A 15,440-nucleotide genomic window follows, 5' to 3' on the forward strand; every position below is an offset into this window, starting at 1 on the left:
GACTGCCTTTGCTTACCTGTCTGAAAGTAATCAGATTAAACAGCACAGTCTATCTATGAATCACTGCCTTCATTGTGGGGCACCCAAGTCCTTTCACCTCACACTGATTTCTCAACTAATCATTCACTAGAGGCTCTGCTGTGATTGGAATTGCTTCAAAATACATACACTTTAAGATAAAAATTCTTTTTCTACAAAATAAAATAGAACTGGTAGTTACTGTGGAAACCTCCTGCCCACTCCCAAAAGGAAGGGAAAGGGTTCTATCTATACAGAATTTTTGATTCTAAGAAAAGTGAGTACTGCTCTATTGAGAGAATAATCTGTATATGAACTTACCTTTTAAACACTTCAAACTTTTCTCCTTGACCACACAAACATTTAAACAGGAAAGTGGATGACACTGTTGAGAAATGAGCCAGAAACCAAATTATGAAAAATTCAAGTTACCAGAACTGTCAATCATGCAGTAAAAGCTGCCTTTGAAAGCTTTTCTTTGACATTCAGTTCCCAAAGCGTTCCCTTTCACTGCCCTCCAATTTCTTTCATCTGCATATAATTATAAATTCACCTTAAACTATGTTTCAAAAGCAGGGGTCCCCAACCTCTTTGAGTGAGCAGGACCTTTGGAATTTTATGGGGTGGACCAAAATGGTTTCCACAGGAGGCACAGCCAAACCCAAAATGGTTGCCTGAGGAGGCAACGCCAAATATAACACCTCCTTCCTTGCTTTGCAAAAGAATCCCACAAGAGGAACAAGAAGAAATGAAGGAAAACCCAAAGGGGGGTGTAGGGGAATAAAAATAAAGGAAATCCCAAGGGGCTAGTGGGGTGGAAGAAAGAGATGAGGGATTAAAAATAAATGAAGGGAAATACAAGGGGAACAGAACTGCATAGGAATGCTTACTAATCTTCCTGATCCTTCAGTAGCTACAGCCAGCTATGGCTGCTATTGCCATTGATATGAAGGCAGCCCATAACAAGGCCCAGCTATCAATGGTGCCTCCATTTTTTTGAAAAGCTTGGCACCAAGCAAATTACTAGTGGGTGCCTTTGCACCCACAGTTGCCATATTGAGGAAAACTATTTCAAATAAATGAAAAAAATCAGTCAGAAAAGTAAAAAACATTACCACCAGGACATCATTCGTAATTAGGCTTTCAAGATGATCCAGACTACAAAGAAAGGAGGAAAGCAGTTTTCACAGTTGTATTAAATACATATATCTTGACCAAAACCAGATGACACACAGGAAGTTCTATATATAGTGCCCCCAGAGTTTATTCTCTTTTAATAGTCAGAGATTTAGATAAGGACCACATCACGGGAGGAAAGGATTATATTTTCCCCACCCTACATATTGGCAAAACAACAACTGCGCATATACATGCATTGTCTGTAGTGGCCCTCACCCCATGGATTGGCCTGCCAGATTAGGTCAGGAAGGATTCCACACTTTTGGCTTTACACAAGATGTCACTTCTGGCACATATTTGTACCTGTGTCAGCTGAGGCCATTTTTAATTTGCAATAGAAAGATGGTGACCTGGCTGGCAAGTCCATGCAATCCACCACAGTCTCCTTCCTGCTCTCACAGCCAGGCAGAGGGCTGAGGGGCAATCTCTCTCTCCCTTAACCTGGCACGCTGGGGCAAGAAAGCAAGGACAACCTCCAGGCAAGGTGGCTGGCCAGCAAGTCTGCTCTCTAGGGCTGCCTCATTCCATGCCTGTACTGGATGGGGCCGTGTAGCTCTGTGTTAGAAAACTACAAATCAATTAAAAATGGCCTCAGCTGATACAAGTACAAACACATGCCAGAAGAAACATCTAGACAGGCTCTACATGTCAGGTGGGTAGCCATGTTGATCTGCAGTAGATGAGCAAGGTTCAAGTCCAGTAGCACCTTAAAGGCCAACAAGTTTTCCAGAGTATAAGCTTTCAAGGGCCAGACTTGGTATTTGGTATCTGACTCTCAAAAGCTTATACTCTGGAAGTCTTGTTGGTATTTAAGGTGCTAATGGACTTGAATCTTGCAAACATGTAAAACATACCACTGTTTCTTGTTTAATTTGTCATGTTTAGTACTGGCTGGTTTCAGATTTCTGCAACCCTAGTCCTATTACATTGTTTAATAGATTTCTCCTCATCCTATTGATTTTACTGATTTACATTATGTAAGCTATTTTGAGACTCAGTGAAAAAAGGTAGATTCTATATAACATAAATTACTGATTAAATATTTTTTCCTGCTTGAATGATTGCAAGTGGCCCCGGGCCAAACAAACAGGTCCTGATTAGAGATGGGCACAAACAGGGGGGAAAACTAACATGATGTTCATTGTTCGTTGCCATCCACGAACAGGGACTCACGAACAACCACGAACATGGCCCTGTTCACAAACATGTTCATGGTTGGCTGTTCGTGGGGCCCAGCAGGCTCTCCTCCAGCCATCATCCAAGTCAAGATCCCTACTGCACCACTTCCAGAAACCTAATATGAGCAGGCACCAGGAAAGGTACCAATAATAAATAATAGCTTGGCTCCAGAGCCTGGCAGCAGCCCTGCAACTTGAAGGGGTAGATCCCTACCGCACCACTCCCAGAAACCTTACCTGAGCAGGCAGCAGGAAGGGTACCAGTAATAAATAATAGCTTGGTCCAGAGCCTGGCAGCAGCTCTGCAACTTGAAGGGGTAAATCCCTATCCCACCACTCACAAAGAAAATTCAAGCTCCAATGCACTCTTTCTATCAAAATGCCAACAGCAGCTGTCTCTCCCTCTCCAAAGCCAGAGCTGGGAGCCCCCCTCTCCCCTGGTCTTTGTTCCCTTGTAACAAATTTGGAGATCCACACATGAAAGGAAGACCTGCCTATCAAGCTAAATTGGGCTTCGAGTGGGGTTTCCAGGGCAAGAGCAGGAGTTCAGACAGAGTTCAGACAATCCCTGCCTAAGTTGCCAAGGGAATTGATTGCAGGTGCCAGACTGTCTGGCTTGATGAAGAGCAACGAACGAGGCTTGCAACGACCACCTGTTCATTTAGAATGGGGCCTCATGAACAGCTTGTTCGCGAACAGCAGATTAGGCTGTTCGTGGCTTTTTTTTGTTCATATTGCTGTTCATGCCCATCTCTAGTCCTGATACAGACCTATATGTTTGGTCTGTTGGGGCATATAGCTGACTCACACTGTCATTTGGGGTTGAGAAAATTATTTGGACAAGGCAGAAGGTTTACCTGCTCCCCATGGCCCTAATACTAATTGAGACCCTGTGTGATGGTCATTTAAAAAAACACAAAGAACTCCAAACACATGAATCCCCCTTGTCTTACCTTGTTTGGCCCATAGGAATATGGTGAATGTAAACTAGATATGGCAGGGGTGGGTGGGCAGAGGGGCATGAACCACAAGTAGCAACAGGAAGGAATGCCACATTTAAACATTTTCAAACTGAAAACTATTAAGAGTGGGCAGAATTCAGACAAAGATAATTATTTAAAAGTTACTTTCATTTTAATGGAGATGTAAGAATATGCTCTCACCAATTTAACTAGGGCCTCTAAACAGTGCCTAATGTTAATTGTGGTGTATCTCTGCCATCTGCTGGATGCATTCGAATTTGCATTATGTCTGAATTAAAGCATTGCTAGCTGGTCTATTAGAAAGTATTTGTATAATAGCACTTTTAAAGAGGGTGGAACAGAAAACGGGAACATCAACATAATTGCCAGACTTCTAACTTAATTATCATATTAACTGGCCACTGTGTTAAATGCTGCACAGCAGTATATTAAGAATCAGTTAACATTTGCATTTTTGTAAATGTTACAAACATTTTTACCAGAATTACTGCATTTTTTAAAAAATGGAATTTATGAACATCCATACTTAGAGACAAATGAATTTTTAATTTGAATTTTCCTGTTCCTTTTCCTTGTTCCCTTCAATAAGCAGAGGATTGATGGCCTTGGGGTCAGGTAGCAATTTCTTCCAAAGCAGCTTGGCTAAGGATCCCAATTATGTTTTGCCATCTTCTGGGCATAGATTAAGGGTCACTGGGTGTGCGGGGGGAAGTATTTGTGAATTTCCTGCATTGTGAAGGGGGTTGGACTGGATGACCCTAGAGGTACCTTCCAACCCTATGATTGTATGATTCTATAACGAACATGGTATTTTTGCTACATCTTAAATATACAGCATACATAAAATCATATTAAAGTTCACGTACATGAAAGTCTAGTAGGACAGTAGAACAGGGCCTCTTCCCTAGAGAACAAAACTGGCTTGAGTAAAGTGACCCTAATCAAACTGCCTCAAGTAGAATTTACATTAAACCTCTATAACTAGAGCCATTATCAGGAATTTGCATAGGGAGGCATCTGCCAAGGCCCATATATTGGCAGTATACCACTGACTGGAGCCATATACTGGATGCCACCATTTTGTCTCGCTTGTGTGTATGGTCTAACACGCATAAAAAGCTAACTTCCTTAGATGTCTTGGAAAGAGAAGCAGCAGTCCCTGTCACCATAAAACACACCATAACATAAACTAGGTGAAGAAAAGGGACAGCCATTATCTGACAGGCCACGGGAAATCTACGCTGTTAAAACAACCCTAGATAAGCTTAGAAGAAAGTGAAAGTTAATGTTTGACAGATATAATAAATTTGAAATGAGTAAGGGATAAGGGACAAGGGGTTGGAAAACTGTTGGAAGTCAACAAAAGGGGGGGAAAGGGAGGGGGTTAGAACTGGGGAAATTAAAGGAAATTGACTGTAATGTACAATTCAATGATTTCTAATCCAATAAAAATTAAAAAAAAAAAACAACCCTAGAGCAAACTGATCCAAGCAGCCCCTGCAGTGCAGTGCTGCCACCACACTGCCACTATGGCCCAGGTCTGAAACAAGCAGCCCGTGTGGCACCACTAGCACCAGAAAAACTATCTGGCATACTTTGTTCCTGGTTACTAAAGGCCCTCCAGGGCCCTGCAGTCCACTAGGAACTGTGAAGAAAAGGTTCATTTAAGAGACGGGTGGGAAGGAACAATCAAAAAGAGCCTAAGAGAATTTATAGTTATCAGGCAGAAGAGATTCAAGCAGAAAGCCTGTCTTCAAATGGAGTCCTCTGGTTAACAATGTTAATAAAATATTGTTCATTATAGAATAAAGATGCCTACAAAATGTGCCAGTCAGAGAACACTACATGGTACCAGGAGTAGGGTGCATATTTACAAAGCAGGATACAACAGCTTAGAATCCCAAATATGCTGGATCGATGGTTCCCTGCCCCCAGCCACTGCTCCCCACCACCCACTGCTGCTTACCAGATCAGTGGGGGAAAAGAGAGGGGAAATGCAGGGAGGCAGGCTAGCTCCCCTCCTCCCGCCAGGAGAGCAACCCTATGTCATCAGCAGGGGAACAAGCATACAAGCATAGGTAAGTACTTTATTCTCCCCCAGCCCATGCATCCCCTCCCTCCATTTTAGGTTGAGGGGACCTGACAACCCTGGCTAGATCTCTCAAATCATGCTGCAGACCACTGCAGAAAATTTAAACACCAGTTTGTGTTGTTCATGGAAACCAGTGGAGCTGTGGGAAAGCCAGATAAGAAGGAGATAACCTATTTTTGAACCTTGCAGAGCCTCAAGCTGTTGATTTGTTTTATACTTTTTCATTGACTGCCAATGAGAAGTCTAAATATAAAACTGTGATAATCAAGTTTGAGGAGCATTGTTGAAAATGGTTTGTGTATTACTGTACTTGATGAGTCACCTCTATTAGGCTTTAAAACATGTGAAGCACTTGGTCTAATCAAAATAATGTCTGCCATTCAGGAGCTAACAGGTGGCAAAATCAAGAACCATTACTCTCATGATTTGGGGGGAATTGGTATGCTAAATATGGAATACAGTACAGAATTACGCACTTCAAACAGAGTACTGCCACAGGATCTCCCAGGAAAGTTAAAAAGCCAGTCTGCCTTGGGTGGGGATGGGATAACAGCTCCAACTAGGGATCCCCTCCCATCAGCCGGACCTTCTTGTCCCATTTAGCTGAATGACAGGAGAAAAATAAGGGTGGAATGGGAGGGTGATGGGCAGCATCCCACATGCTGATGTCACTCCCCCCATGACCAGAAGTGGCATCAGCACATCACGAGGGTCAATCTAGCATTTCAGTTTTGCCCAAATGCTACAGTGTCCCTGGTGACGCATTGACATCACTTCCTGTCATGCAGGGACTGATGTCAAAAAATTGCTGGTGGCATTATTATATCACTGGTGAACACCCCCATACAACTGATGGGTCTCCCCCTGGTTTCCAGCCTTGTGTTGTCAACCCTGATGGATGAGTGCAAATAACGCAGCGGAATTACGCTGTGCTGATTAGAGAGGCAAAAAGTTTTATTTGAGGAAGTTACATACTTGATAGTAAAGAGGAGAGAGAGAGTCCTTGCTATCTGACTACATCTTGCAGAGAGAGAGAAGAAGTATGGCAGGAGAGAGAAGAAGCGGGATATTGCCCTGTTTAGCCCAATAGGAGACAAGACAAGGAAATGACCCCCAGGAAACAAGAGAGGTGCTACTCTCACTGTCCTAACTAAGTGATCCTTGCTGCCCCCTGCATGGTAGGCTCTTCTTCCTTCTTGCTGCTGTTGTACACCAGACATTGTTATTTCCAACAAACCCTAGCTCCAGCTGAGATAGACACTGCACTGTCAGTTCTCTTCCTTTTCACTGAATCTCTCTCCCTCTCTCTCAGTTCACTCAAAATCCACAGTAAGGAGGAAAAGTAGTCCACACTGTTGTTTTTGGTTTGTGCAGGTGGCTTTGACTATGGAGGCCACTGACCCACTAGGTCTCAAGGGCCCACAGAGATATGAAACCAACTGCAGCTACAATCATAGGTATACTTACCTAGGAGTAAACACTATGAAACACAAGATAATCACACTGCCTATGTATGCCATTATGAATCAGAGAATAATGTGCATCATATGTTATGATGGGGCATTCCCTGAAAAGCCTAATTTAAAGAAGAGCTTTATTTAATGAAATCTAGCCAAAAGATGAGCCAGTGGCCTGTCAGACTGAGGCTTGAATAAAAGTTGCAATCCAGACTACCCCATGCAATGAGAAAAGAGTTCATTGATTCCAAAAGGCTTTTACTGAAAATAACTAATAAGTCCACATTCCCAGATCCAAGGATCAGGGCTGAGCTTAGAAATTGTTACGAATGACAGGCAAAAGCAAAGGTACAGAATAGCAGTTCCCTGTGGGCCCCATCCTCCCCCTTAGTTCTCAAAACAATCGGCCCAAGGGTGAGAAAGCAAAAGTTTCCCAAGGGCGTTGGAAAGACAGATATCTGTAGACATAACATTCCTCTTCTCCCTGTGAGCTTCCAGTGGAAGTCTTGCCACCTGCAAAGAAAACACTTAATATACAGACAGGATCAAAATGGAGTTTCTTTGGTTTGAACACAGTCAGAACCTGACATGGCCAAGAGCTATAGGTGAAAGGTAATTAAAAGAGGAACAGAAGAAGAAACCTTTCTATAAATAACTTGCTTTACTAACGAACATTAAAGTCATGCCTAGACAAGAAAAGTAGGAACATTGGCTCATAATAACCAGAGAATTTTCAACTTCCACAGTTCTCAAACTGACAGCAGAGAGCGCGTGTATGTTGCTTTTTCTTAGGGCTTTTGCTGACTTCTGCTAATCTATCTATATGTTACAAACAAACATCTGTAAATTTTTCTGTTTCTCACAAGAAATTCATAATACTTGCCAATTATTATTACTTACTGTTCCTGCACTACAAACTCCACATCCAGTTCTTCTTTTTTCTAAGGAAAAAAAGAGGATGGGCATCAGGAGAATGAAACATATTAAACTTAAAAGGCAAGTAGAAACTTTAACAAGACACCTTAAATAACTATTAAAATGATACATTTAAAAAGACAAACTCCTTCTTCATACATAATTGTGAGTAGATTTTGCTAATACAAGCAGTGATGGCCTGTATTAGCAGGCAGGCAGTGATGCCCTCCTCCTCCACTGAAATATAAAGCAAGAAATAAGCAAAAATGTGGGCAAGGTCAGGGTTGGCATCAGCATACCCAGAGGTGGGGCAGCTGTTGAGGTCCAGGACTTCCAGCAGGGCCCACTGTGGTGTCCCCTCCTGCCCACATGCCTGCCCTGCTGCTGACCCATGTACCTCCCTCACCCACATGCTCATTTATGAGCCCTCCCACCACCCAGGCTACCAGTCAAACATGCTGCCCAACACCACTGGGGAAGGGTGACATTCACATCGTGAGAGGCCTCACAAATGTGTGGGCAGAGAAAGGACATATGGGTGAATAGTGAGGGAAGGGCACATGAGTGAGTGAGAAAGGTGTTGAAAATGGGGCATGGAATATGAGGGGCCCTCAATTATTGTCTGTCCTGTGCCCCCCAAAACTCAGAACTGGTCGTGAGTAAGGCACTTCATGCTCTACCTCTGAATTCAGAATGAAGTTTGCCAGTATTCTCTCTCCAGGACAGACTTCCTCTACATCAAACAGAATAGTAAAGAGGAGGTCATCACTGGACAGTAGGTGTTCATCATAAATCCTCAGTTCCAAGACATTCTGAAAATTAAGAATATTTTTTTTAAAAAAAATAAGTCATCCTAACAGACACCTGACATTGATTTGGATAGAAGAAGGTGATTCTTGAAAGTTAAAAATTCATTTCCCTGACTGGAGTCTTAACCCAGAGTCTTGCCCACAACAATCCACTTGAAGAACTCTTCAGCAGATAATCTCAGAAAAGGAAAGACAATAGATGCTGTTTCTGTACCTTGACTTGACTCTGGATCATAAAGTAGAAAGTTTCATTCCATACAGGTGCAGTAGAATTCAAGACAGTTCGAGTCCTTGTTTCCTCCTTTGAAGCTGTTGGCAGCCAAAGCATTATATAGCAATCTGCTCCATTACCTAGATCAGAGAGGAAAACTGCAGATCTCAACCAAGTATCATTCTCAGGGAACATTTCCTTTATCCTATTCCATTAAATTTGGCATCTGCTCAAATTAAGAGATTAGATAGATTTGGGGGCAATGCCACTAGCGGTCTGTTTACCTTCCACCCCAAAGATATGCACCTGTGCTTCCTCCCTAGCATGTGTGTGTACCCCCACACACACTCAATGGACTGACCTCCACTCACAGTAAAGGAAGTATTTACTGTGTGTCAGTGTTATCTGAAACATGGCCTTCTTCATGTATAGCCTACCTATATATGTTCTTCATGTTTAGCCTACCTGCATCTGACGAAGAGAACTGTGGTTCTCAAAAGCTTATACTACAGTAAAGTTGGTTGGTCTTAAAGGTGCTACTGGACTCTTTGCCATACAGACTAACACAGCTAACTCCTCTGAGCCTGCCTATAATAACTGTAAGCATTGCATTTGACATGGTAGCTGCTTTCTCTTGGTGATTGCCTACTTCCCCCATTGCGATGTGCTTTATTTCCATGTGGTAATGTGCTTCTCACATGCATAACAAAAACTTCACATGTAACTCAGGGCTAGTTTAAAACTTGAAATCCTAGCCAATTCCTAAACAAGCTGAAAAGTTGAAACATGACACATGCTAAGAAGCAAGGGGATCATTGCTATATGAGCAGGTACACTCATAATCTGCCTTTCACAGGCTCCTGGCAGAAAAGAAGCCTCTCTTTATTACTCCTGTTCTTAAAGTTGCAGCTTCCTGAAATTGGCTTTATTTGTTTGTTTAATGTCATGTGAAAAATAAACATGACTGTGCATTGTGTTTGATTTTTTTCACCTTAATCCCAAGGGTTTTTTTATACATGTTAAATAATTGCCAGAACTGTGGTCTCTCCCTGAATCTGCAAAAGCATATCAGCATTTATCAAGCTCTTAAAATTTGGATTTCTTACCATATTTTTAAAGTATTTTGATCCTTTCATTTTCAGGTATCACTAGTCTCAATTTTAGTGAATGGGTCTACTGGGAGAAAAAAAAATCTGTAGGTAATAAAGTACTCACGTCTGTCTGTTTTCCTTATATTTCTAGCTTGCAAGATTTTCACGGATAGCAGCCAAGTGGGAAAGGCCTGAACCTGTAAAGTAAAGGCAAGACCTGGCATGAAGTAGAGGGAGTTACACACTATAAAGACGACATTATCCTGCAGAAGGGAACAGATCAGGTCACCTCAGTGTCATGGAATGATAAACCTGGGGCACTTTTGAGGGCCAGTCCAACTGTCCCCAACCTCTAAAGCAAGGTCCTTCATGATTAATGTTACAAATAAATTACATCATGTCATTGCAGTATGATGCCCATAAACAGAGAGGAAGGACAAAGATGTTATCATTCTTGGTGTAACAGTAGAACAAAGCAAATTCTACTTCCAGAAGTGGGTGTTTCTGTGGTAAGCACACAGCGTAAAGCACTAAGCAAATTTCCTTTTTTGATCAATTAATAGGAACTCGTTCTTTTGAACCCTTTCAACATATTATATCTATTATAAAATAGTAGTATCAACATATTTCACGGAAGCTAAAATTATATGTAAAGAATTATTGCTTGGGTGTAACCCTCAATATTTTATTTTTTAAACAAGTTTTAAAAAACTAAGACCTGAGTAGAAAAAGGAAAAACTAAGACCTGAGCAGAAAGAGGAAAATCCTTCATCAGAAAGAGCACCATTCAGTGTACTTCAAGTCAGTTTTAAATTCCTAGCTAAATTATTCTAAATGTGGGCAAAAAGACAGATAAATCCTGCAGATTAGGATAAGAGAAGTTAAATAAAAGTTTCTATACTTGGGGGGCCTGACCTGGGTAGCCTAGGTTAGCCTAATCCCATTAAAACTCAGAAGCTAAGCAAGATCAGCCTTGGTTAGTATTTGGATGGGAGCCCACCAAAGAACACCAGGGTTGCTACATGGGGGCAGGCAATGGAAAACCATGTTGACTGCAACTTGACAGCACTTTACACACATGATCACATTTTGAACCATTCCACACTAGTACTTTTGCACCCTTGTCCTGCCTCCCAATTCCATTCATTAGAGTTTGTTAGCAAGAAATGCACCCCCCCCCCATGTCAAAAAAGACATGAGGGTGGTATCACATCATAGACTCCATCTTAGAGTCCTTGCGAAAGCAAAAGTGCAACTTAAGTAGACCAGGAGTGCACAACATTACATAGACAAAAGAGCTATGAAATCCTTTCCATTGGCTTGGCTTGTGACCTACTGAAATCACCCTCAGAAACAAACAATCAAAACCCAATATTCAAGAGAAAATGAATCCTGTCAGTCAATTTTTTTTCCCCAAATTAAGTAACAAAAAAGTAATAACACAAATGCGAAAAGTGAGCCTTGGTGGAGCAACTCTCATGTAACCAAAAAGCTGATGAACATACAGTTTAAACGGGCATTAGATGCCCCAAATCAGGCACCAAAAAGCTGATGAACATACAGTTTAAACGGGCATTAGATGCCCCAAATCAGGCACCAAAAAGCTGATGAACATACATTTTAAAAGGGCATTAGATGCCCCAGATCAGGTCAGTTTTCTCAAAAAGGACTGAATCCACCACTGCTATCACCACAACCACAACTAGACCTGAGCTCAAGACAATTTTTGTGTGCTAAGACCCTAGGGATGCCAGAAGGGTTGTAGGGGGGAAGTGCTGGGGTACTTAGATTGAGGGTCAGTTTTTATCAAATCAGCCCATCACATGACCCATCACTTCCACATTGCAGGAGTGCTCCAGATTGTGTGGGAGCACACTGCAGGGTTTCTAGGCCTGTTCCCGCACCTTTCCTCACCACCAGCCAGGTGACAGGTGGCGGGGTGAAGGCTGGTATCAGAGAATCTCTCCTATGGAGGATGGTCTAATAACCCTATAAGACCCCCACTGTGAACATCAGCAAAGGCTCTTGCCAGGTTCTGCCAAGGGCACTACCCTGTGAGATGCTGGCCTGCCTGACTTCAGCCTTAAAGGACCTTCAGAGAATATACAGGATCCCACTCTGTGGAAGGAAGGGGGTATACCTCACCCTCACACCCTCTCAGTCCACTCACAGGTCCCTTCAACCTGACCTTGTCCCAGCTACCTTCCATGACAGCTGTCCCCATCCAGCTGCCGCCCTCGCCCTCCTATACAACATCCCACCACCTCTGTGGGTGGACTTCCCTTTTATCCCTTCACCCATTCCCTGATCCACCTGTCAGCCACACCCGCTTCCTGCACTCTATCCACAGCCCCGGCTGGATCAGGCAGTCGCACCTGGGTTTGCTCTGTTGGCTGCCCTGAGCCGTCACACCTGTGCCTCCTTGGCTGGCTGCCAAGCTCTCTCTACTAAGGGCCTCAGGCAGCCCCACCTGTGGCTGCTTTGCTTTCAGCCCTACCTGGTTCTGGCTGATTCCTTCTAGCCTGCCTGCAGGCTGGGGCATGGCCCTGTGCTGCCCTTCCTCTACTGCAGGTAAGGTTGCTGGCTGTCTTGCTGCTAGCTGGCTGTCCCTGCTTCCTCCCTCTGGTCTGATCCCCTCCTGGTTGCCCCCACTCTCCCTGCTTGGGCTCTTAGCCTCCCACCGGAGGGTGGGGCTAGCCAGCTTCTACCTGCCCCGTCTAAACTTCTGAGGTTTGGGTGCTTCTTTCCCTCCTTCTGGTGCCAGTGGGCTCTGGCCCTGGGTGTCTGTTGGGGTGGCTGGGAACCTCTCTCCTGGCTGCCTCCCATCCCCTCCTCCCGGCAAGGGGGCTGAGCCTCAGACCCCAGACAGCTCTGATAGAGTTCTTATACAGCATCAATTCCCACAGTCAAACCAAGACACAGTTTTTGTTATTGTTCATGCTGTAAGAAAGTGTGATAGAGTCCTTTGTTTGTGAGTGGACTTGTATAGGAGCAAGACAGTTAATAGACCCAACATCATTGGCTCTTCAGCCCTCATTAAATTCAAAATACAACCCCTGTTTAATAAATAAGTTTCAAACAGGGATCTAAGGTGTTAAAATACGATGTGCAAAATTTCCTTCTGCTGTTGTTTTATGTACATCATAAGCAATCTGTATACATTAAATAATTCTTCCTTCAAGACATCATAAAGCATTATTATTACCATCAAGGCAAAGACTAATCCACAGCAGAACATCAAGATGGCACTTGTAGAGATGCAAGTCTTTCCTTCTTTATTTAGTATATTTTTATTTTATCTCACCCTTCCTCCACGGAGCTCAAGGTTGTCTCCCTCTTCCATTTTATCGGCACAACACCCTTTGAGGCAGGACAGGCTAAGAGAGAACAACTGACCCCAGATCATTTAGTAAGTTTCACAACCCAGTGTAGATTTGAATCTGGGTCTTTGCAGGTGTTCACTCTAACCACTACACAGCATGCCCAAATTATATCAGACCACATCTAACTGTCTGAATTGCTCTGATACTTTTCTTCAGCCCTTTGTTAGAAGAAGAGCAAGCAGCACCTTCAACTGTGTAGCTGAATACCAAGACGCATACACATATTGTCTCTGTGCCTGCAATATTTGCTCATTGGTTTAAAGCTACAGTTTCTAAAACCATAGCACGGTTATTTTCCATTACAAAAACTCTAACCCTTCACATCCAGTTTTCAGATGCCAGTAGGGCTGCCAACTTCCAGGTGGGGCCAGGAGATCGCCCAGCATTACAGCTGCTCTCCAGATGACAATGGTCAGTTCCCCTGGAGAAAATGGCTGCTTTAGAAGGTAGACTCTGTGGCAGTATATTCCACGGACGTCCGTCCCATCCCCAAACCCCACCATTCCAAGGCTCAACCTCCAAATCACCAGGAATTTCCCAACCCAGAATTGGCTACCCTAGATGCCAGATGGGGTTACCGGGCTGCAACCCAGAGAAGGTCCTTGTCCTTGGAAAAAAAATATTTACTACCTGTGGAAGTAGACACTGCATATTCATCAGCAACTGAGTAGTGATGACTGCAGCATGAAACCACCAGGTACACCTTCACTAGTAGTGACTGCAATTGTTCAAGGGAGAGGAGCCAGGCACTTTCCTCTCGGTAGGCCTCGCCTCTCCTGCCCAGCAACTCTCTCCCAACCCCAGAGACAAAAATCTAGATTTTTTTTGACGTAAAGAAACAATCTACACAAATGCAGAAATGACAGTCTAACAACACTAGCGCCGAAGATTGCTTGCCTGCTTCCCTCTCCCATATTTAGTCAAAAGGAAGATGACCTGAAATGTAAGACAACCCCCCTCCAAAAAAGTTATACACAAAAAATATTATTATTGAATGTAACTGTAACTTGCATGTAAATTTATTACAACTCCCCTCTTCTTTTGATGGCATACCTGGAAAAACCTAGTCTTGCATTTGAATAAATACTGTAGTTTCTCCACATACTTATACTATAGTACAATCCCGCCACTTTTGCCTCTGCAATGCCTGCTTGACATTCCTAGAACTGCTGTTAAGTACTCATACACAAACATACATGATATTAGTACTTTTATGGTTCCTGACTGAGGTTAACTATACTTTCACATCATAAACAATTCATTGTTATTTATTTACACTTTAAGATCTACCTTCTGGCAAACGGAAGTCAGTTCCTCAGACATCTTACAATCTTAACTTCATGTGGTCAGATGGGCAAAAACTGCAGGTTGGGCTTGAGGAAACCGGTGCTTGGCTTTAGGAGACTTTGTCCTCATTCTGGCTTCTTTTAAAGCAACAGAATTTGGAAACAGCTGTAGTATATACAGAAACTTAACTCCACCCTCCAGATGATTTTTTTAAAAAAATGTTTTTTATGTATGTAGCAACGTAGCAATATGGAAAAGACTGGCTATGTTGTTGTGCATGTATAAATAGCTGTACTTAGATTATTATTTTTGACAGATTTGCACTGTATTATATGGTGTGGCCAACTAAACTATGTATGCCACTAGCAAACAAAATTCCACAGTTCTGTGGGTCCTGATTCATGTGTGACCTCTGTGCTTTTCCAAATGATTAACATGACCAACCTGGTTTTTAAAATAAAATTCATATGATAAATTGCTATTTGCAATAGCCAGACCCCATTACCTATACAGGTGGAATTGAAAACTATATTACTTCCAGGAGGCCCACTTTGAGCCAGCATGTGAGGAGAGCTGGGAGGAGCTTTTGAGAAGAGAGGGGAAAACACACTGTGGGAGAGCCCTCCATACTGCTAGAGGGCAGTATCGACCAGCACCACTGGCACCAGGGTTTCTTGTGCCCACGGCCACCCTCCTGTGCATGCACACGCAGTGTGCGTGCACCCCTGGACTGCGTGATGATATCACCACGTGATGATGTCATCACGCAGCAAAGCCAGGCCCATTGGCCAGCGGGTGGCTGGGGCAGCATGCAGAGGCTGACCGCGCTCCACACGC

General features: G+C 43.2%; 1 protein-coding gene across 1 annotated transcript in view; it reads right to left on the reverse strand.

The window, feature by feature from the left end:
• PLA2G4D (phospholipase A2 group IVD) overlaps nt 1–14,683 on the reverse strand; it is a 50,940-nt gene extending 36,257 nt beyond the window's left edge. The window contains exons 1-7 of the mRNA XM_054969937.1: nt 14,607–14,683; nt 10,058–10,130; nt 8,846–8,982; nt 8,503–8,634; nt 7,808–7,848; nt 1,134–1,176; nt 340–403 (exon numbers count right to left, since the gene is read on the reverse strand). Coding sequence (XP_054825912.1) covers nt 340–403; nt 1,134–1,176; nt 7,808–7,848; nt 8,503–8,634; nt 8,846–8,982; nt 10,058–10,130; nt 14,607–14,639 — 523 coding nt within the window. The 5' untranslated portion in view covers nt 14,640–14,683. The remainder of the gene's footprint in view (nt 1–339; nt 404–1,133; nt 1,177–7,807; nt 7,849–8,502; nt 8,635–8,845; nt 8,983–10,057; nt 10,131–14,606) is intronic.
• Nucleotides 14,684–15,440: the final 757 nt, after the last annotated feature.

The sequence above is a fragment of the Eublepharis macularius genome, chromosome 2 (genome assembly GCF_028583425.1).
Source record: "Eublepharis macularius isolate TG4126 chromosome 2, MPM_Emac_v1.0, whole genome shotgun sequence".
Lineage (NCBI taxonomy): Eukaryota > Metazoa > Chordata > Lepidosauria > Squamata > Eublepharidae > Eublepharis > Eublepharis macularius.